Source organism: Dromiciops gliroides, chromosome 5 (genome assembly GCF_019393635.1).
Source record: "Dromiciops gliroides isolate mDroGli1 chromosome 5, mDroGli1.pri, whole genome shotgun sequence".
Lineage (NCBI taxonomy): Eukaryota > Metazoa > Chordata > Mammalia > Microbiotheria > Microbiotheriidae > Dromiciops > Dromiciops gliroides.
This window is the reverse complement of record NC_057865.1, coordinates 215,069,252-215,091,653: the sequence shown is the minus strand read 5'-3', so window position 1 is coordinate 215,091,653 and position 22,402 is coordinate 215,069,252. Positions and strand designations below refer to the sequence as shown.

The 22,402-nt window shown below is 45.0% G+C and overlaps 1 protein-coding gene across 1 annotated transcript; it reads left to right on the top strand.

Moving 5' to 3' along the window:
• The first annotated feature begins 3,796 nt into the window (after positions 1–3,796).
• Positions 3,797–9,504, top strand: WNT10B (Wnt family member 10B). The gene is given in 6 exon segments (XM_043967641.1): positions 3,797–4,084; positions 5,171–5,289; positions 5,460–5,728; positions 7,452–7,825; positions 8,394–8,538; positions 8,541–9,504. Coding segments are annotated over 6 exon segments (1,506 nt in total). The 3' UTR covers positions 8,852–9,504.
• Positions 9,505–22,402: the final 12,898 nt, after the last annotated feature.

The window sequence follows — 22,402 nt, the reverse complement described above, 5'->3', positions numbered from 1 at the left end:
CTCTCCTTCACCCCGCCCTTTACCCGTACATAGCCTGAGGTCAGGGTATCCCTGAATCTCTCCCTCTTCTTCCACTTCCCAAGTTCCAGTAGAGCGGGACTGCGTGTTTGGGGTATTAGACAATGGGTGTGGGTCCTCAACCCCGCTCCAACTCCGCCCTGCTGGCTCTGGCCAACTGGTCACGGTGAGGGCACTGTGGGTCGTCGTCAGGCCACGCAGCCTATGCCACTGTCTACGGCCTGGAGTTCAATCTCCAGCCGAACTGAGCACTAGAACTCGGACCATTAGCAGCAGAAAATCCTGAAATTGATAGGTGACTGGAGAGAGAAAGGAGGGGAGGAAAGGATAAAGACAATGTTTGGCTCCGGATGCATTTTGGGAGACAGGACTTGGAATCTTGTCCTAGTTCCCATATTTACTTGATGTGTGACGTTTGACAAATCCTTCAATTTATTCATCTGTAAAAGATTAATACCCCCGCAACTTCTTCAGAGAGACGGCGTGAGAATCAAGTAAGATAACGTAAGGGAAAGATAACCGCTATCCAAATATTATATATGTGTTTGAGATATGCCTATACACATACACTTTTTAAAAACAAAATGGGAAGGCAGTGTGGTGTGGTGGATGGAAAACCGGCCTTCTAGCTAAAAGATTTGGATTCAAGTACTGCCTCTTTGAGACATACTTAACTTGTCAGTGAACTAAATCCCTCTGAGACTCATTCACAGAGTCAGAAAATGTGTTGAATTGCATTGGTAGAGGGAGTTTCTTCATCTTAGACTTCCCTATACTAATTTTTTAATTTTAAGAAAGTGACACTAAACTAGCTAGACAGAGAGACTTATAGTGATTAGGAGAGAAGAAGAAAAAATAGACACTGCTTCCTTTTGGTTCTTCTTCAATCTGTCCTTTGTTGGTTCATCATCCATGTGATGCCCCCTAACTCTGAGTGTGCTGTCAAGCTTCTCTATTTTCTGGTCTTTTCTCGGCATCCTCTCACTTAATGAACTCAACAGCTTTAAAGAGTTCCATTATTATTTTTAAGCAGATGACTCCAAAGTTGATAATATCCAGCCGTAGTCTCTCTCCTGAGCTCCAGACTTCCCTCACCAAATGCCCATTTTGACATTTCAAAGTGGCTGTCCCCTAGGCATCTCAAATTCAACACTTCCAAAGCAAAGCTCATTACTCCCCTTAGGCCCCCAACTGACCACTCTTCTGGACTTCCCTATTACTATTAAAATCACCCCCAGTTTCAAACCCTCCCCATCCCTCTGACTCCTCATTTTCACTTATCCCATATACCCAAACAGTTGCCAAGTCTTGTCGTTGCTATTTCTACAATATTTCTCAATACATCCCTTTCTCTTCACTCATATAACAGCCATCCTTATTATCTCTGCCTGCACCATTGCAATAGTCTCAAGCCTTCCCAATCTAATTAACCACCAACAGTCAGCAGTGAATTCCCTAAGGCAAGCTCTGAGCAGGTCACCCTTTCCTCCTTTAAAAATTCCAATTGTTCCTTATGATTTATAGAAGGAAATATTCACTCACCTGTACTTCACTCAGCTTACCTTTCCAGTCTTATTACATATTATTTCCTTCCACAAACTCTACCATCCATATTGGCCTATTGCTGTTCATTACACATGATGTTCCACCCCCCCCACCTTTGCATTGGCTTTCCCCAAGCCCGGAATGCACTCCCTCCACACCTCTAACTTTGTGACCTCCCATTTCCTCTAGGACTAAGCTCAATTATCACTTTCTACCAAAATCCTTTACTTATCCTTCCAGCAACTAGTGCCTTCTCTTCCAAAACTATTTTTTTATTCATCTATCTATTGCCTCTGCTGTCAGAATGTAAGCTCCTTGAGGGCAGGGACTATTTCATTACTCTCTTTGTATCTCCAGAGCTAAGCAAAGTGGTTGGCACAGAATACATGCTTATTAAATGTGTAACCTTGAGCAAGTCACTTAACCTGTAAAGTGGGGATAAGAATAGCACCTACTTCCCAGGATTGTTCTGAGGATCAAATGAGATATTTGTAAATTGCTGAACACAGTGTCATAATAGGTGTTTATAAATGCTTGGTTTTTATTTTCTCCATGACTCTAGAGCATCAAAGATGGTTGATAAAGTTTTCCTAGGTTCCACGTGCAACTTCCTCAAACACAGTGGTCTCCTTTAAAGACAAGGATCCTGTCGCAACAGGGACTGGGATAAAGGGAAACCCCAAGGTCGATGAAAACAGTTGCTGGTCACCAGGGATGTCTGAAAGCCTCCGCAGTATAGACTCACAAATACAGGACTCCCTAAGGAGTCATAGAGAAATAGTGTTATCTAGAAACATCGAGGGGAGGGTTTGAAACATCGAGGAAGACCCTTTGGTGGCAGAGAGGGTTGTAGGATAGAAATGAATTCTCCTGGGCTTAATGGAAAAGGTTTTTGTAACGTGCAATTTCTAGGTTCCTGAGCCTAAGCCAGAGCTACTTTCCTCTCTGCCTCTCACAAAAGTACTTTCTCATTTCCTCGTCCCCTCATACACTAGAAGGACAGCTCGAAAAAAACACAGTTGAGTTCGACTGGGGGGGGGGGGCGCGAAGACAGTGGGCAGGTGGCCACGGAAGTGATGATGGTGGTGGCGGGTATCAGCTTCAAGACCCAACACCCCTGGCTGCCTGGCAGCTGAGTCAACTAGAGACTGTAGCTCGGGGCCCGTTGGGGCCCTGGGCTGCGGTCTGGCAGGGGCCGGGGGCGGCTGGGAAGCCGGGGCCCCTCTTCTGAAGCAAAAATAGCCGGCGGTGGTTAAAGCTTGGAGGGTGAGTCAGGCGGGAGCCTAACCCCTTCACTGCTGCGTTGGCTCTCAAGACTAGGCGGCCCCAAGGCAGTCGTATCTGACTCTGATTCCGCCTCCGCCACCCCGGCCACAGCAAACTCTAGGATCCCGCCCCTGGGGTCTGGGTAGGTCCGGATTCCGAGACCTCCCCGTAGCAACCTATATCAAATCTGAAATTCAGAGACTCCTCCAGAACCACCCAGATCGTAGGTGAGGTCTGCACAGGGTGGGAGGGGGGACGCATGACAGGGGTGGGGGGACTCTTGGAAGTCCAGGACTAGCGGGCCACGGAGACCAAAAAGACTGAGAGTCACAGGGAGAAATAGCTGAACTATAGAAAGGAAGTAGGACACTAAGAAAGTTGGGTTCATGGGGCTCCGAATTCTGCACAGATCCCGGCTGTGCAGTTCTCTCCTGTTCTGAGGCAACCTGTCCTGGGCTCGAGAAGTCCCCTGCTCTCAGGTGCGCTGGGGTGAAACCACAAGGAATCAGACAGTGTCATGGTACTCAGTCGGTGGGTGGACTGAAATGCAAACTCCAGACCTCAGTTCCCAGCTCCGCCCCCACCTCGCTGAGGGGCTTCGTGTAGGGGCGTCCCAGTTCATCCTATTTCCAGGGGAGGGAAACAGAGGCAAAGTGGCACAAGTCCTAGCTACTGGTAGCCACCCTATCGCCCTTCCAGCAACCCAAGCATGGGACTGGTAGGTGAAGGGACAGCTGGACTTAACTCCTTTCATTCCTGAGTCTGGGCAGAGTCAGTCAAGACTAAGGCATTGAAGGAGTGGCTGTGTGTGCGAGCATGTGTGTCTGTGTGTTTGAAGGGGGGGGTGGGGTGTATTGACGACGGGGAGCTGAACTGGGTAGCTGGGAGCTGCTGTGCCTCACCGGGTCAGGTGGAGTTGTGTGTGTGTGTGTGGGGGGGGTGTTGGGGGGGGGACCAAGGGGTGGAGATGCCGGAGGCTCTGGGAGGAGCCGTAGTTCACTCAGCCCGGGCAAAGCAGCCTCCGACTGCAACGCGAACGCAGCCAGAGCCCCTAGCTCCCTCCCTCCCTCCCGGCGGCGGCGGCGCTGGAGAAGCGAGGAAGAGGAGTGGCCCGGCCCTGGAAGAATGCGGCCCCGCGGAGGGGGCAAGAAGCATGACCCAGCCTCCCCACGGCTTGAGCAACTCGAGTGGAGGGGAGGGGAGCCAGGGGACAGAACCACACCAAGTCCGAGAACTCGGAACGCAATCATTGGAGGTAACAGGGAACTCTGGGATAATGGCATAAGGCAGACAGACAGAATGAAGTAGAGAGATAGAAATTAAGAGACAGCTGGAGACACATCGAAAGAAAGAAACCTCTGAGTTTCTTTCTGTGCTGGGAGGGTATTAAACAAGAGTAGAGAAATGGGTCCAAGACTGGGATTCCTAGGGACCAGGCTGAAGACTATGACTGTAGGAGGCTGGGGGCGTGAGCGTAGCAAAGTGCTTCAATTCAAGCTCCCTTTGAGATGGGAGAGAGCCTATCCCTTCATAGCAACCTGTACGCTCCCCCTCCCTCCTGCCCCCATTTCTCCCTAAGTGGGTCGAGGTGGAGTGTAGGCGTGGGGGCCTGGGGATTCCCTAAGTCTGTAGGGGAGGGTGCCTCTGGGCTCATTACCCTTAAACTTCTACTCGCTGAAGGGAAGCAGAGGTAGCAAGCCTGTCCTTAGGGTTGCCCCAAGGACTGTTGGCGGTGGAGGACCACAACCCCATCCCCTTGGTCCAGTGGAACCCACTCAGGGCGGGCCGCCCACTGCCACAGAATAAGGGGAGGGGGGCGTCGCTGAAAACTCGGTGGCGGGGTCAGCTGAGGCTCGAAGCTGCACTGTGCTAGAAGAGGCAGCTACAATCAGAAGTCACTGGGGGTTGGTGTGTGTGTGTGTGTGTGTGTGTGTGTGTGTGTGTGTGTGTGTGTGTGTGTGTGTGCCGCGTGCGAATAACCTAACTTTGTGTTCAAGTGTAAATATGTATGTATTTGGGGCCCTTTGGCCTCTGTGCGTGGCTGTCATGTGCCCCCGATCTACTTCTCTGGGAAAAGTTGAGTTGTCTGGGTTCCTGTAGTGTTGGGGTCAGGAGCTCTTCCATTTCCCCCAGGAATTGGGCTGCTGCCCCTCTGGGCTTCCAAGTTTGGACCCTGAGCTCCAAGGGATTTGGATCTATGGGGCTATCCTGAAGCTGACTTGGGTTAGGAGTTCAGAGTTGCGTCTCCGTCGAGAAGGGAAAGACTCAGGGACCAGAACTCCTCCCTCTCTAGACTGCCAGGTAGTTGGCTGACACGCAGTATTGCTACTTATTCCCACAGATCCTGAAGAAGTTGCCGCTGGAGCCACCAGGCCCTGGCCAGGACATGACGGAGGAGCCACGGTTATGGCCTCTGCCCTCAGGCCTCGCCGGGCTCCTGCTCCTCTTCCTTTGCAGTAGGTAAGTGATTGATCCTAGCGCCTGTCCAGCCCAGGCCAGAATCCTACCTAAGAAAGAGGGGAGGAATGTGGATGGATGCTCGTAAAACCTAATGTGTCCAAGTCACCACATGGGACCACCAACGTGAGCCTTGGTCTCCAGTCTCCAACGAGTCTTTTCTATGTCCCCAGAGCATTGAGCAATGAAATCTTTGGGGCTATGAAAACTTCCCCGGGGAGGCCTCCGCTCACTCCCAACACCGTGTGCCTAACGCTGCCGGGTCTCAGTAAGCGTCAGTTCGGCCTGTGCCTGCGAAGCCCCGACGTGACGGCGTCTGCTCTACAGGGCCTGCACATCGCGGTCCACGAGTGCCAGCACCAGCTACGGGATCAGCGCTGGAACTGTTCGTCCCTGGAGGCCAGCGGCCGGCTGCCCCACCACAGCGCCATCCTCAAGCGGGGTGAGGCAAGGGCCTGCTCTCCTGGATTAGGGCATGTGGAGACCGGGAGGAAAAGTTTAAAGTTAGGGGAGGGGCCTCACCTGGGAATCCCCTTCCCCCTCTCCTCCCCCTTCCCCAGGTCTTCTTGCCCCGGCTGGGCCGCTAGTCCTACACCGCTTCAAGACTCGCTGTGCTCCCGACATGCTCCCAACTTTCCACCTGCGTGTGCTGCGGGCGAAGCAGCTGCTTTCCGGCTCCCGCTCCCCCCCCCCTTCCCTAGGCTCTGCACAACCCGACCCGGGTTGCACCTGTGAGTTGGGAGATTTCCCCCCAGCTCAGAGAGCTTCAAACGCCCCCCCCCCACCTACCTCCCCATTCCTCTCTCCACCTCCCACTCTTTGACAAGCCTGGGCCATGCCCTCCGAAGCCGCAGCGGAGGCGGGGAGGACGCCCCCAGCCGTTTAAGGGTTAAACCAGCTCCCCTAATTGCTGGGGTTCCCAGGAGCTGTCGCTGGGAACAAAGACCCCGATGGCTTTGAAGCCAAGGAGTATCCCCCTCCTCGCCCTGTTGTGAGAGCCCCAGGTGGCACTCACACTGAGCAGGTGAGGAACAGTGGGAGGGGTAAGAACAGTGTCACTTGTGGCCAGGTCTAAGAGGGCATCATCTTCTCCGACCCTGAGTTGTCACTGAATAAGAGAAAATCGGGTTTAGGTTAGATGGAGGCTATGCTTTGGGGAAGAAAGGGTTAATAGACAGCTGCCTTCTGCGGGGAATTCCCGAGACAAGTGTGAACAGCATTCACCCTTTGTGGGGTGGGGGATTGAGAGCTGGGACCAGCAGCCCATCTTCCCAGGGGGTGGGGAAGGAATGATGTGGAGTCAGGTGCTGAACCAGGACTTTGTAAAGAGGTTACTGGAATCCCTTCCTCCAAATTGTGTGGAACCAATAGTTCTTCCCCACTAAAAGAGACCCAGAGCCTTGGAATCAGATTCGAGAGGAGGTTTTCCTAAGCATGTTAGAGGGCTGTAACCCAGCCTCCTTGCAGGTATTCCCTGTCCCCTGGGGGACATAGATCACACCATCCCTGACAGAATGGGGTCCTGGCTAGATCATTCTGTGGTCCTTCCCTCTTGATGTCTTTTATACAGTTGAAATCAGGTTAAGCTGAACCTCAGACTTGTACTTATTGATAGAAAGTAAAATGCCTATACGAGAATTAATACATATACATGTAATTAAGTAAAAAAGAACCTCAAGGGCAGTCTTGAAAGGGGATAAAAATTACATATACACAATTCCTATCAGTTGTGAGTGATAGTCTTTGTCTTTGTGGGGGGGAGATTATATGGGTCAAATGTATGTATGAGTAGCAGGCTTTTGATTTGGTTTTTTGTTTATTTTGTTTTTGTTTTCTGCAAAATGGGGGGGGGGTGCTCTATTTCTATCCTTTCATCTCCCTGGGGAGTATGTACATGGTAGAAGAGGGACTGATGGTATTAGTGGCATTTAAGGTGTAAATTGTTCTACTAATTGCTTTGCAAATAATTCTTTCAGTTGAGTCTTGCTCACATTTCCAAAGTTCATTTGCTCTTCTCTGCCTTCGCTCTATTCCTCAAGGTTTGGCCCCTGTCAAGGTTGCATGATCTGAGCAAGGTTCTAACTTGTGCTAGTGAGTAGTTCTTCATTCCCTCCACCCTTCCTACTTGTCTACTCATTCCCACTGCCCTTGTCCCTTCTCTCCAGGTTTCCGAGAGACTGCCTTCTCTTTCTCCATGCTAGCTGCTGGGGTCATGCACTCAGTGGCCACTGCTTGCAGCCTTGGTAAACTGGTGAGTTGTGGTTGTGGTTGGAAAGGCAGTGGAGAACAAGACCGGCTGAGAGCCAAACTGTTACAGCTACAGACACTCTCTCGTGGCAAAAGCTTTCCTAACTCCCCAGTTGGCCTTGGACCCAATTCAGGCACCATCCCTGGTCCCCAGGATACATGGGAATGGGGTGGCTGCAACCACGACCTGGACTTTGGGGAAAAATTCTCTCGGGATTTCCTGGATTTGAGGGAGGCTCCAAGAGACATCCAAGCACGAATGAGGATCCACAACAACCGGGTGGGGAGACAGGTACCACGATGCTTGTGTGATAGTGTTGTGTGTTTGTTCATATGTGTATGGGGGCAGGAGGTCTTAGGGGGTCATACCACCGTGGAGGGTATTTCCAGGTAAGATTGACCCTATATCTCCAACCCATGGTGAAGTTACAGGATAGCTGCTTCCCCAATCTGCAAGGTTTGTTTTAGAGTATGTGGTATTTGAAGGAATGTGTGGAAGATGGGTTACACTTTTGTGGGGTGGAGGGTATAGAGGGCTTTACTGATACTCTTATCTGGACTCCACTCAATCAGATATTCATTATTCAAGGTATTGTTTTAAAGGGTAAGATTTGGGAGTAGTAAGTCCTATTCCTGTCTTCATCTGATTAGCTGTTGTTACTTTGGACAAGTCATTCTGCTTGTTTATCTCAGTTTATCCATCTATAAATGAGGGGGGGTGGACTAGCTGATCTCTAAGTTACCTTACAGTTTCATAATTCCATGATAATTCTCCTTTCCTTCTTATTCATCACCCTTTCCTGCTAACACCTGAAAACACCCTCCCCCTACACTATCCACCCCTCACCCCCATGCTCCAGGTGGTGACTGAGAATCTGAAACAGAAATGTAAGTGCCATGGCACATCAGGCAGCTGCAATTCAAGGACCTGTTGGAGAGCAGCGCCAGAGTTCCGGGTGGTTGGGGCAGCACTAAGGGAACGATTAAACCGGGCAGTCTTCATCAACGCCACAACCGCAACTCAGGTGCCTTTCAACCCCGACTTCGCCCTCGACGTCTCTCGGGTGAACTCGTCTACTTTGAGAAATCTCCTGACTTTTGTGATTGGGAGCCAGCCCTGGGATCACCAGGCACCCAGGGACGTGTCTGCAACAAGACCAGCCGCCTCCTGGATGGTTGTGGGAGTCTGTGCTGTGGGCGAGGCCATAATGTTCTCCGACAGACCCGTGTGGAGCGATGCCACTGCCGTTTCCATTGGTGCTGTTACGTTCTGTGTGATGAGTGCCGGGTCACTGAGTGGGTAAATGTCTGCAAGTGAGAGGGATGCTCACCCCCATCTCCCGCCCTAATTCATACTGTGGAACTTGGGGGGAGGGAAGGGCTCTCTTTAGTCCTTTGCAACTTAGTTCATTCATCAGTATCTCCCCAGGAACAGTTTCCGGGAGTGAAAGCTTGATGGGTCAGCAATGTGTCCTTTCTGATTTTCCCTCTATGATTAGAGGATTGAGAAGAGAGACCTCAAATTCCTACCCTTTTCATGCCCTACTCTATGTCCTTCGCACATTGGGATAGACCAGGATGAAATGCACTGTGTTGTTCCCCCAACTACTTGATTGTACCCCGTCTTGCTCCCCATGGAAAATCCCATGATTCCTGACCCTTGGGTGGGTGGGGATTATAGTCATTTTTCTCCCAAAATAATGTGCCCAGGAGTTGTGCAGAACTATTAATGTCTGTATTCTAAAAAGGACCATTCACATGTGTCCAGTCTTCTCACCATTCCATCCAGTAGTCTTGGTCCCCTTTTACGAAGTAATAGGAGAAAGTAAAACAGAAGGGGATCTATTTCTGGAAAGGGTCTAAATAACTGGGAACAGTTACAGCTCCTAAGAAAGTTCCTGTTCAGAGTCCTTAATTTCTTAAGTCTCCCTCCTTTTCTCCTGGATCCTAAATGAGGTCTTCTCTGGAAAGGGTGGGTCTAGGACTTTCTGATCTCTTCTGTCTTCTCCAGCAGAAGGGGAGGGAACAGATAATTTATTTTGCTGAGACTTGTTCTTGGTTCCTGTTTGTAACTAAAATAAATTAAAAATCAAATTACTAAGCTGGTGACTACAGATATGGAAATATCCATATATCTGTAATTCCTGTCCTTACATTTTTTTCAAGATGATTCATCTTCCAACTTCAGTGGCCTGGTTCCTAACTTATGGGGACCCATATCATTACCTGGGAAAAGGACTATTGACTGAGTTCTCCTTGGCCATAACCAGAGGCTGTGGCATTGACCTTAGAATCTGCTTCAGGCTGTCACCCAAGTCTCAGTCTAGCCTAGACCTAAAAGAAAGGGAGCTTTTCTATTTTTCCAGATCAGAGAATTTGGGAGGCAATTAGAATTATAGGGAGTAGAAAAGGTGAATACCCTAGGCTTAAAAAGGGAATTCTTTATTCTGAAAACCAGAAATGATTCCCATGGATTTATTTGCAAATATTCATAGGTCCTGCATCAATCAATTCTCTTTTACAAAATGATCAGATGTGGATAGAAAGAGCAGCCCTTCTTTTATCCTAAACTTCTTATATCCTTGTCCTAATTTCACTAAAATAAATAATTATCAGAGCAAATCTCAATGAAGAAAAGGGGTGTGTAAAATGTATGCAGATGTATGTAAATGAGTTGCACATTCATAGGGATGAAGGTCCTAGGCTTTTTAGATTATTTCCTTAGACACTGAAGATAGAAATATCTCTCTCTTCTTCTCCCCTACACCCTATCTGTAAATACCATCCAGAGAGTCTCTGAAGTGCTAAGAGTTCCTTGGAAATCAGGGGTTTTCCTAGAGTATAGTGGGATGGACAGTTTCTAGAAGAGGATAATGAGACCTAGAAAAGTTAAGAGGAAATTGTCTAAGGTCACACAGTCCATTGTGTGGGTCCAGTCTGAGTCCCATTCCATTCTTAGCTCAATCATTAGCTGGAGAGGTTGAAGATGTGTGCTGGGAAGGGGTCTGTGGCTATGAATGGAGTTCTTTCTTGGGTATTTCTGATACTCAGCAGAGTGATTGATACTGGGGAGACTTGTTCTTCTTTACCTCTCCTCAGCCAATCACAGGAAGCATGTCACAGCCTCTTTCTTATCTTCCCCTTTCAGATTCCTCTCCCTTTCTTTCTAGCTCTCTCTGCTTTTCTCAGACACACTCCCTGGCAGACTGAAATCCCAAACCACAACCTTGAGAAATTCCAAGTGGATTTTGTCAGCAAGGCCAACACTCCCCACCCTCACCCCAGCTCCTCCGGCACATGCATTGGGCTCAGGCCCAGGACTGGGGTCAGTGACAGTGGCTGAGAGGATGCAGCCCACAGGGCGGGTCCTGCAATTTCAGCCTTTGCTCAACTCCAGTGGCACAAAATGGGAGGGAGGAAGGGAAGAACTGCAAGTAAGGCCTCCCTCCTCGAACACACCCCACCTTCTGGTTAATGGGAGGGAATCTTGGGGAAGGAGAAAGGGCAAGCTGAGTGATTGTCAGATGGAACTTCAAAAGAAGGAAGCTGCCCTTCGGCAGAACTGTTCTTAACTCCACTCCTTTTTACCCTGAGTGGGAAATCCCCACAGATCTTGGAGTAGACATTGCTTTTTGCCCAAGACCTCAAAAGCATGAAGACAAAAGAGCTGAGAGCTTTCCCCCAGAAATTATCCTGTTCCCACAGGACTGCCCTACCTCCAGTACCATGGTCCTGTTCTGGACCACATTAGAGTCCTTATCTCCATCCTCCTCTTGGTGGCTGGAATTTTGGTTCAATAGTATCCCTGGCTTAAAGTGGAAGGTCTGGATAAAAGCCAGCTCACCACCGTGGAGAGTTCCACTTCCTTGAAAGACCTCCATAAAAGGCACTTTGGCTCAGTGGGAGGGTTAGAAAAGAGGGTTAAACGATACCTTGATTAAAAGTGAGGTTGATATGAAAATGGGGCCTCATCAGCTATATCCCTATAAAGATTCAGGAAAAGGGATAAAAAGATGAAGCAATTGTGTGTGTAGTAAACACAAAGGCCACCCTTGAGATTTGGGACAGGCCTGGGGGAGATGTCTACCTTTGAGGGCAGATGTAGGTGGGACCAGTCAGATACCTCTCTCTCTCTCTCTCTCTCTTTTTTTTTTTTGTGAGGCAATTGGGGTTAAGTGACTTGCCTAGGATCACACAGCTAGTAATCGTTAAGTGTCTGAGTCCGAATTTGAACTCAGGTCCTCCTGACTCCAGGGCTGGTGCTCTATCCACTGCACCACCTAGCTGCCCCTATGCCAAATGACATCGAAGTCTCTGCAAGTTGAAATTGGAGCTTAGAACTGATTTTAGCTAATTGTTCAGTCATTCAGTCTTCTCTGACTCTTAGTGACCCTATGGATGATAGAATGGCAGTCCCTTCCATTCTCCACTATCTTTAGAAGTCTGTCCAAGTTTGTTTTTATCTATCCATCTCATCCTCTGCTATTCCCCTTCAATCTTTCCCCACATTAGGGTCTTTTGCAATGAGTCTTGTCTTCTCATTATGTGGCCAAAGTATTTAAGCTTCAGTATTTGACTTTCAAATTAATAGTTTGGATTAATTTATTTAAATATTAACTGAGTTGATCTCCTTGCTGTCCAAGGGACTCTGAAAAGTCTTTTCCAGCAGCACAAATTGAAAGCATTGATTCTGTGATGTTCAGCTTTCCTTATAGTCCAACTCTCATAGCCACACTTTGCTACTGGAAAAACCATAACTTTTACTATATAGACATTTGTCAGCAAGGTGATGTCTCTGCTTTTTAGTATGATATCCAGATTTGCCATAACTTTCTTTCCAGTGAGCAAGAATCTTTTAATGTCATGACTGCAGTCACCATCCATAGTGATCTTTGAGCCCAAAAATATAAAATCTGACACAGTTTCCATTTCTTCTCCTTCTATTTGCCAAGAAGTGATGGGACCAGTTGTCAAGACCTTGGGTTTTATAAATTAATACTAAGCTTCAAGTCAGCTTTTACACTCTGATCTTACATACTCATCAAGAGGCTTTTAAATTCCCCTTCATGTCTTACATAAGAGTGGTATCATCTGAATATCTGACATTATTGTTGATATTTCTCCTAGCAATCTTAATTCCAGCTTTTGATTCATCCTGCCTTGCATTCCACATGATGTATTGTGAATATAAGTTAAATAAATAAGGTAACACTATACAGCCTTATCATATGCCTTTTCCAATCTTGAACTAATCAGTTTTTCCATGTTCAGCTCTAACCATTGTTTCTTGGCCCATGTATAAGGTTCCTCAGGAGACAAGATGACCTGGTGCTCCCATCTCTTTGAGGACTTGCCATGTTTTGTTGTGAGCCACACAGTCAAAGGCTTTAGTGTAGTCAATGACATAGAAGTAGATTTTTTAGAGGGGTGTGTGGGGGGGGGAACTTGTTGCTTTTTCCATAATCCAGTGAATGTTGGCAATTTGGTTTCTGATTTCTCTGCCTCTTCAAAAACCAGTCTGCTCTTCTGGTAATTCTTGGTTCACATATTGCTGAAGCCTAGTTTTACACACCTTGCTGGTGTGTGAAATGAATGCAATTGTTTGGTAATTTGAACATTCCTTGGCATTTCCCTTCTTTAGGATTAGGATGTAAACTGATCTTTTCCAATCCAATGGCCACTGTTGTGTTTTCGAAATTTGTTGGCATACTGAGTGCAACACTTTAATAACATCATCTTTTAGAGTTTTAAGTAGCTCAGCTGGAATTCTGTCACCTCCATTAGCCTTATTGTTAGCAATGCTTCCTAAGGCCCACTTGACTTCATTTTCCAAGGAAGTTTGGCTCTAGATCAATATCCACACCATCATAGTTATCCATGTTGTTAAGATCTTTCTTGTATAGTTCTTTTGTGTATTCTTGCCACCTATTTTTAATCTCTTTTGCTTCTGTTAAATCCCTACCATTTTGTCTTTTGTTATGTTCATTTTTACGTGAACCTTTCCCTTGATATCTCTAATTTTCTTGAAAAGATTTCTTGTCTTTCCCAATCTATTGTTTTCTTCTGTTTCTTTGCATTGCTCATTTAAGAAAATCTTATCTCTCCTTACTATTCTCTAGAATTGTGCATTCAATTGAGCATAACTTTACCTTTCTCCTTTCCTTTTTTGCTTTCCTTCTTTCCTCATCTATTTGTAAAGACTCATCAGACAGCCATTTTGCTAGTAGACATCACTTATTCTTTTTTTAAATTTTTTTTTTTTAGTGAGGCAATTGGGGTTAAGTGACTTGCCCAGGGTCACACAGCTAGTAAGTGTTAAGTGTCTGAGGCCAGATTTGAACTCAGGTACTCCTGACTCCAGGGCCAGTGCTTTATCCACTGTGCCACCTAGCTGCCCAGACATCACTTATTCTAATGGTAGAAATGAGCAGGAGAAAGAGACTAGAACCTGAAGAACAGGAGGAAAGATGATTATGCATTTATCTAGAATTGAAAGTAGGGAAGAAAGCCAAGTAGACTGGGACCACTTCCCAACCTTGTATTCCCTCGAAAGAACCTTTTTATAAAGCTTTGGACCACACGTGCGCACGCACACACACACACACACACACACACACACCAGGAATAAGAGACCAAGAGGATTTCAGTATTACTGCATCTCTGGCTCTAGGTCTAGGCAACAGCTGAATCGTCCTTCATATTGGAAAGAATATAAAGAAGCAGTCAGTTTAGCATAGCAGCTAGAGGGCAGTCTTTGAAGTCAGAAAAATCTGGATACAAGTTCTTTCTCCAACACATACAAACTGTGTCACCATGGGTACTTCACTTAACCTCTGAGTACCTAGGCTAGGTCTAATAAGTTACAGAGGAGTTACTGATATGTACCAAATGGGAGTTCCTTGCCAGTGGTGAAACTATAAGTCTTAACCAAGAGAGGTGGGAGAAGAGAGACAGACACAGAGACAGACAGAGACACAGAGAGATATAGAGATAGAGACAGGCAGAGACATGGAGAGACAGAAACAGAAAGACAAAGACAAGGGGGGAGGGGGGAGAGGGAAAAGGAAGGAAGGAAGGAAAAGGAGAGGGAGTGGGAGACAGAGAGACAGACAGAGACAGAGAGAGACAGAGAGACAGAGAGAGAGAACCCCTGGGAAGAGACCCCTACTTCTCTTTAACACTTCCTACAGCCAAAACCAAGTTGTATCAAAACTATTCTAAGGACCTAGGTAAGAAAGTAGAGTTAGATGGCTTGGGTCTATACTAAAGAGGGTACAGAGAGAACTGGAACAGACCTGCAGTCTATATAAACACAAAATAAACTTTCTCAGTGCTTCTCAAGAATTAATTTAGCAAACATTTCATTAAGTATCTATATTGTGTAAAGGAGAACTATGCTAAGCTCTGGGGTATTAGATAATACACAGTCCATGCCTTAATGGTGTTTGCCTACTAGATTTAGTAAGGTGTTAAGATACAAGTATATAATGAGCACAAGCTCTGGGCTCATTTCTACCAACTCCCACTCACATTGGTATTATATTTCCCTCTAAGTTCTAAAGCTAACCTAGAGGATAGAGGGTCTTTTTAATAGGATAACTTATGAGCCCCTACTAGTATGCTTACTACTGGGATGGGAGTCTGATTATTAGTTAATATCAATTAGCCAGTCAGATTTAATTAGCTTTTGGTTGCAAGTATTTACTGAGGTGGTTGGTATAAACATCACCCCAAAAGTCTTTGACACATTCTTGTATTAGTAGATACAGCGACCAAAGAGAAAGTGAGTTCATTGTTATAGCATATGTAACAAAAGGGATAGCTCACTGTCCCTGGAAATTTTTGCAGAAGTCCTCAAGAAGTTCCCCTTGGGAGTGGTATAGTTCTCTGCACAGCTCTTTGTAGAATTCTGAAACTGCTTTTCCTCAGTGTGACTAATTTGTCTTCAGCTCTCAAAGCAAACAATGCTGACGTTTCTGGGGCCACTGTTAGGATTCAAGTGATAACTCTCAATATTCCAACTATCAAAAATTTACAATGTCCTCCTAAAGTCAAAAAGGCTGGAAGGAGACAGAGGCTTTCTCCTTCCCTCCCCACTCCAAGTAATTACTCCAAATAATTTTCTCTCAGGGGCTTGGCTATACTATTATTTCATCATTGCTGCCAGATGCTAGAATTTGGGGTGCAGAATTTGCTTACTATTTTATGGAAGACCCATAGAATATGATGGAATCTCCTCAGCCACCAGACACACACCTCTATGGAATATTACTCCATGTCATCCAATGGCTTTCAAGGACTTCTCACACCTAATCTAATGTCTTCCATTGATTGACTCAATGGAGGTTCCTAGGCTTTGTTCCCACCTAGTTCATACTTCTGACTGATTTTAGTGACCTACATTCTTACATATAAGTAAGTTTACATATACAAATACATTAACACTTACAAATTAAAATCCTGAATTAGCTATGGTGGTCAAAATAAATTGGCGTTCTCTATATTCTCCAACAAAGAGAATGGAGTTGTCTTTTGAAGGAGATAATTTTAGTTGATCTTTAAAGAACAGGTAAGAACTCAGAAGTCAAATTGGAAGAGGGAGAGCATTTCAAGAATAAGGAACAGCAAAAGCAGTTAGGAAGGTGAATGATACATTTCAGGGTCTGAAAGTAGGTTAGTTTGGCTATAACAAGGGTAGATAGTAACACTTGTTTCATTATCCTTTTCCATCAACTATTTTTAAAAACATTTTATCTTTAAGAGTGTTGAAAGGGCAGCTAGGTGGCACAGTGGATAAAGCACTGGCCCTGGATTCAGGAGGACCTGAGTTCAAATCTGACCTCAGACACTTGATACTCACTAGCTGTATGACCCTGGGCAAGTCACTTAACTCTCATTGCCCTGGGGGAAAAAAGAAAGAAAAGAGTGTTTAGGTATTGGTAGTTTAAATTAAAATATGGGGAGACTGTTGATGATGTTTTGAGCAAAACTGTGAGAAAAAAGAAATAGGATGAAGAAAACATCTTTTTGTTAGAACTGTTATAACCCTTATAAAGAAGTGGATTCTTGGGGCAGCTAGGTGGCGCAGTGGATAGAGCACCGGCCCTGGAGTCAGGAGTACCTGAGTTCAAATCAGGCCTCGGACACTTAACACTTACTAGCTGTGTGACCCTGGGAAAGTCATTTAACCCTAATTGCCTCACTAAAAAAAAAAAAAAGAAGTGGATTCTTGAGAAAAGATTTTAATTGGTATGGGTAGGATTATATTTCAGAAGTGAAGAGAAGCCATGAGAAAAGTGATAGAGGTGACTCTGGGTGTGATCTTTCTTACAGACAGGATAGCTTTTAAAATTAATTTTATTAATAATCTTTTAATATTTCCTACCATATCTCTTCTATTTCCTTCTAGAAAACATCAACATAAACAACATCAAAAAAGTATGACTTCATATATAGTATTCCACATCCAAGGATCCCACACTTCTACAAAGAAGTTGAAAGAGGTGTCTTAGGTGTCTTCTCATTTCTTCTGTAGGGTCAAACTTAGTCATTATAATCTTACAGCATTCAGTTTTGATTATTTTGTTGCTATTGTTCTTTCCATTTAAGTTTTTGGTTGTCCTTCATGCTGGTAGAAGACTAAAATGACATAATGATATTGGGGTCAAGGTGCAGTCAGACCAAAATGAGTTGGGAAAACTCTACCACAGGTCAGACAGAAATAGTGCGTGTGAACATTTGGAGTGTAGATGTCTCTAAATTTGCACATCTCCTGTTACTTTTGAGCTACCACAATTCTGCTTTGCTCATAGAAGAAGGGCATGCCTTGCTGGATGGCCTGGATTGCCTGTGCCAGTGTCTCCCATGTCTCAAAATCAATTCCAAAGTTCTTCAGAGGGATCTTGGGAGTATCCTTGTATTACTTCTTCTGACCTCCATGTGAGCACTTGCATTGTGTGAGTTCTCTGTAAAACAGTCTTTTAGGTAAGTGTACTTTTGGCATTCAAACAACTCAGCCAGCCCATTGGAGTCTCACTCCCTGTGGTAGAGTTTGAATGCTTGACAGTTCATCTGTGAAAGGACCTCTGTATCTGGTACCTTATCTTGCCAAGTGATCTTCATAATCTTCCTAAAACAATTCAAATGGAAGCAATTCAGTGTTCTGGCATGACACTGGTATACTGTCCTGGTTTCACAGGCATGCAACAATGAGGTCTGCACAATGGTTCAGTAGACCTTCAGTTTGGTAGGCAGTCTAATACCTCTTCTTTCCCACACTTTCCTTCAGTCTCCCAAACACTGAGCTAGTTCTGGCAATACATTCATCAACCTCATCATTCATGTGTACATCCCTGGAATGTGTACTGCCAAGGTAAATGAACTTATCTATAACATTCAAAATTTCTCCATTTGTTATAACCGATGGTTCCATGTATGGACGGTGCAGTGTTGACTGGTAGAGAACCTTTATTTTCTTGGTATTAATTGTTAGGCCAAAATTAGCACAAGCAGCAGAGAATCAATCCATAATTTGTTGCATCTCAGCCTCAGAGGATGCACTGAGGGCACAATCATCTGCAAACAAAAGATCACGCATCAACACTTCCTCCACATTTGTCCTGGCTTGTAGCCTTTTCAAGTTAAATAATTTACCATCAGGAACTCACAACATGATCACTCCAAAAAAACCCGCCATATAGGAAAATTCCTGGAGCAGCAAAACCCACAAAAGAACAGGCTGAGATCATTTTCCAGCCAAAGAAGGCTTAGAAGGTCAGCAGGAGGGGGCTACTGTGCCGAGGCAGGAGTGGAGCCCGACCCCATGGTCACACTGACACAGATCCAGTCCCAGGCAGGCCAAGACAGGGAAAGAGACCCTTGGAGCCTCTGAATCAGCTACAGTACTGGTGTCATCTGGAACTAAGCTCATGGCCTGGTGCTAAGGCAGAACTTGGGTTTTTCATCCCTGCTGGGAACCAGGAAGTAGGCTTGAGTGGTGGTGGCCCAGGTAGGGGAGGGGTGCAGGCTTGTCAGAGATAACAACCACAGCACACAAAGTTTTGCTGTCTGGTTAATTAGCAAGTTGGCCTGGGGTTATCTACAGACCAGGGATCAGGCCAGGCAAGTGAAGACCCTGCCCCTCCTTAAATCATACCACCTGGGGACCCCCTGAAGCTTGGGACAGTGCAGCCTGGAAACAGTGCCTCACTTTAAGGAGTTATAAGTCAAATAATATATATGCAAGATGAGCAGACAGAGAAAGGTGAGGGCCATGGAAAGTTTCTTTAGTGACAAGGAAGATCAAGGTGCACCCTAAGAAGAGGATAGCATTGTGCATAGTGACAGCATTATAACTCTGTGTACAATTGTGAATGACTTAAACTACTCTCAGCAATACAATGATCCAAGACAATCCTAAAGGACTAATGATGAAGCATACTATCCACCTCCAGAGAAAGAACTGATATTGATTGAACACAGATTGAAGCATGCTATTTTGTGCTTTCTCTTTTTTTACTTGAGTCTTTTTAGGTAAAATGACTAATATGATAATGTTTTACATAATTGCACATGTATAACCTATACCGATTGTTTGCAACCTTGGGGAGGGGGGTGGAGATGGAGGGAGGGAATGAGAGAGGGATAGAATTTGGAACAGCACCGGCCCTGGAGTCAGGAGTACCTGAGTTCAAATCCGGCCTCAGACACTTAACACTTACTAGCTGTGTGACCCTGGGCAAGTCACTTAACCCCAATTGCCTAACAAAAAAAAAAAAAAAGGCATCTGGCAAGAATCTTTCCAGCAATGACTAAGAGAAAGAAACCACTGTGATTGTCACAGGACAACCTATCTCCTTTACCTTTATGGAGATAGACAATGAAAGCATACTTGAATTACTGGAGAATAATCATCTTTTGCCATATAACTTAAAGGATTTCGGTGAGCTTTTATATGAGCAATGGACTACTGCCTTGTATATTTCAGCTGGAATAGAATCAGCACTTGGCACTTTACCACATGAAAGGAACCAAATATCATTTAATTCAGGGGCAGCTAGTTGGCGCAGAGGATAAAGCATGGGGCCTGGATTCAGGAGGACCTGAGTTCAAATCTGGCCTCAGACACTTGATACTTACTAGCTGTGTGACCCTGGGCAAGTCACTCAACCCTCATTGCCTGGCAAAAAAGAAAACCAAAAAACCTCTCTTATTCAGTGTGAAGTTTATTTAAAGAGGGGTTGGTTTTTCCCGAGGTAAACAGTCAATAGTTTCAGCATTGGTTGACAATGGTCGGTTGAGAACATTATGGAAGTGTTCAGCCCATCTCTCCAGGATCATGCCCTTATTATCACTAATAATTGCTCTATCAGCAATGAGTAGTTGAGATTCACCATAGGTCTTCAACCCATTAATAACCTTCAGGGCATCATAAAAGTGCTTTGGATTGTTACTATCGAAATAAAACTGAATTTCATCTGCCTTCTTACTGAGTCAAGAATCCAACATCTTTCTTACCTTCTCTTGCACCTTATTTTTATGTAGTTAAATGACAGATGAACTATCTGGTAAATCCCGTGGAGTTCTCATTTTCATTTAGCAGCTTCTGAATTTCCTCATCAATTGTGAGGCAATTGGGGTTAAGTGACTTGCTTAGGGTCACACAACTAGTAAGTGTTAAATGTCTAAGGTCAGATTTGAACCCAGAGCCAGTGCTCTATCCACTGCGCCACCTAGCTGCCCCATTTCCCCATCATCTTTATCAAACCAGGCTTGATGTTTGCAAGCTTTCTGCACCAGATGAGTAAATATGGTGCTGTATACTAAATTTCTGAAAGCTGCCCACTCCTTTTTTGCTTTACTGTTACCAACAGTATGTTAACTCAGTTTTCCCTCCAAGTTAACAACAAACTGTTTACCCTTGTTGCAAAGCTCTAATCTGTTGACATTAAGTTTTCTGGAAGTCATCTTGCCTTGGGGCCAAGGCTTTTGTTGAATGGGAATGTTTAGCTTGGAGAGGATAAGTCTATGATTGGTCCAGCACTCTTGGTCAAGTCTTTGTTACTTTCACATTCTGTCTCTTCTCACAATACAGTAGTCTTTTAAAAATGCCAATGTTTTGGCAAAGAATTGGAAATTGAGGGAATGCCCATCAATAGGGGAATGGCTAAACAAGTTGTGGTATATGAATGTAATGGAATACTATTGTGCAGTAAGAAACAATAAGCAGGAGGAGTTCCGAGAAACCTGGAAGGACTTACGTGAACTGATGCTTACTGAGAGGAGAGAAACCAGGAGAATATTGTACACAGTAACAGCAACATTGTGTGATGAACAATAGTGATAGACTCGGCTCTTCTTAGCAGTGTAACGATCCAAAACAGTTTCAAAGAACTAATGATAGAAAATGTTCTCAACATTCAGAAAAAAGAACTGTGAATAATGAATGCAAATTGAACCATACTGTTTCTACTTTGGGACTGTTTTTTTCCTTCTTTTTTGAGGTTTTCCCCTTGTGCTCTGATTCTTCTTTCACAAGATGACTAATGTAGAAATATGTTTAGTGTGATTGTACATATACAACCAAATCAGACTGCTTTGTCTTGAGGAGGAGGGAGGGTGGGAGAAAAATTTGGAACTAAAAATCCTGTGAAAACAAATGTTGAAAACTATCCTTATATGTAACTAGAAAATAATAAAATACTTTTTTAAAATGCCAGTGTTTGCTGGGAGGGTGCATCATGAAGTTTTATTGACGTTTTATTGCATTTATGTAAACATGAGACAGTTTTGGTGATTTGAAAGTCATAAGACTCACAAGTCTTCAGCAGAAAATGATTGTTGCTGTTGTTTTTTCTGACTCCAGTCCTCCCAATAACTCACCATGTCTTATAGTCTGTGATTATTCTGGCATTAGAAGACACCCAGAATTACATTGATGATGAAGGTATCCAGGTCTTCATGCATTTTTTCTTTGACCTCATCAGGATTTGTCATGGTGGAAGCACAGACTGATGATGGTGGTGTGGCATTTTCCTGCAAGTGGCAATTGCATTGTCATGGACCTGTCATTCACTCCTTTTGGAGGCATACAACCTTGTTGCCTAGAAGCTTCATCACTCCCCATCACTGTTGCCACTCCAGAAAAATGTGTATCCAGCTCCAACTTTGGTAAACTGGCCTTCATTTGCCAACCTTGTTTCATTCAGAGTTGTCATTTGGATGAGATACCTGTTGAGTTCTCTTGCATCATTCAGGTCTATTGTATTTCTTATTGTCCATAAGCATGTGCAAATTCCATGTACCGATAGTGAATGGAATCATCTTTGCAAAAGTTTTTGTACATTTTGTGTGTGTGTGTTTTAACTACTGAGTAGGATCTCTGCCTGCTATGGTAAGCAGGCCAGGGTCAGGCCTGGTGAAGCAGACAATTTTTAGGGCACCTTTTCTAGCCCTCTCCTCACTCCAGAAGGTGAGCAGTGCAGTCCTTTAAAAGGCTACTCAGAAAAAAACCCCAAAACAAAACAAAACAAACAAACAAACAAACAAAAAAGGCTACGCAGACACCCAGACAGCTGCCAAATTTCATTGAGATGATGACCCTTTGGCCTGGGCTGCCTATGTGCAGGGTTGTGACTACAGCTCCAAGTATACCCGCGCCTGCTGCTTTGTCACTTTCCCATCACCAAAGGTAGATAAAAAATGATAAAATGGTATGAGTGATGTCTTTTCATGCACAAATTAGATTAAACTGAGGCAGCATTGCTCAAATTCATCAGCCGCCTTCTCTCTTCCATAGTCGTCCAAGTCTAGTGACAAGACAAAAGTCAAAACAACTAACAGTGGCCCAAGCTGCAGTGGATCACCTTGG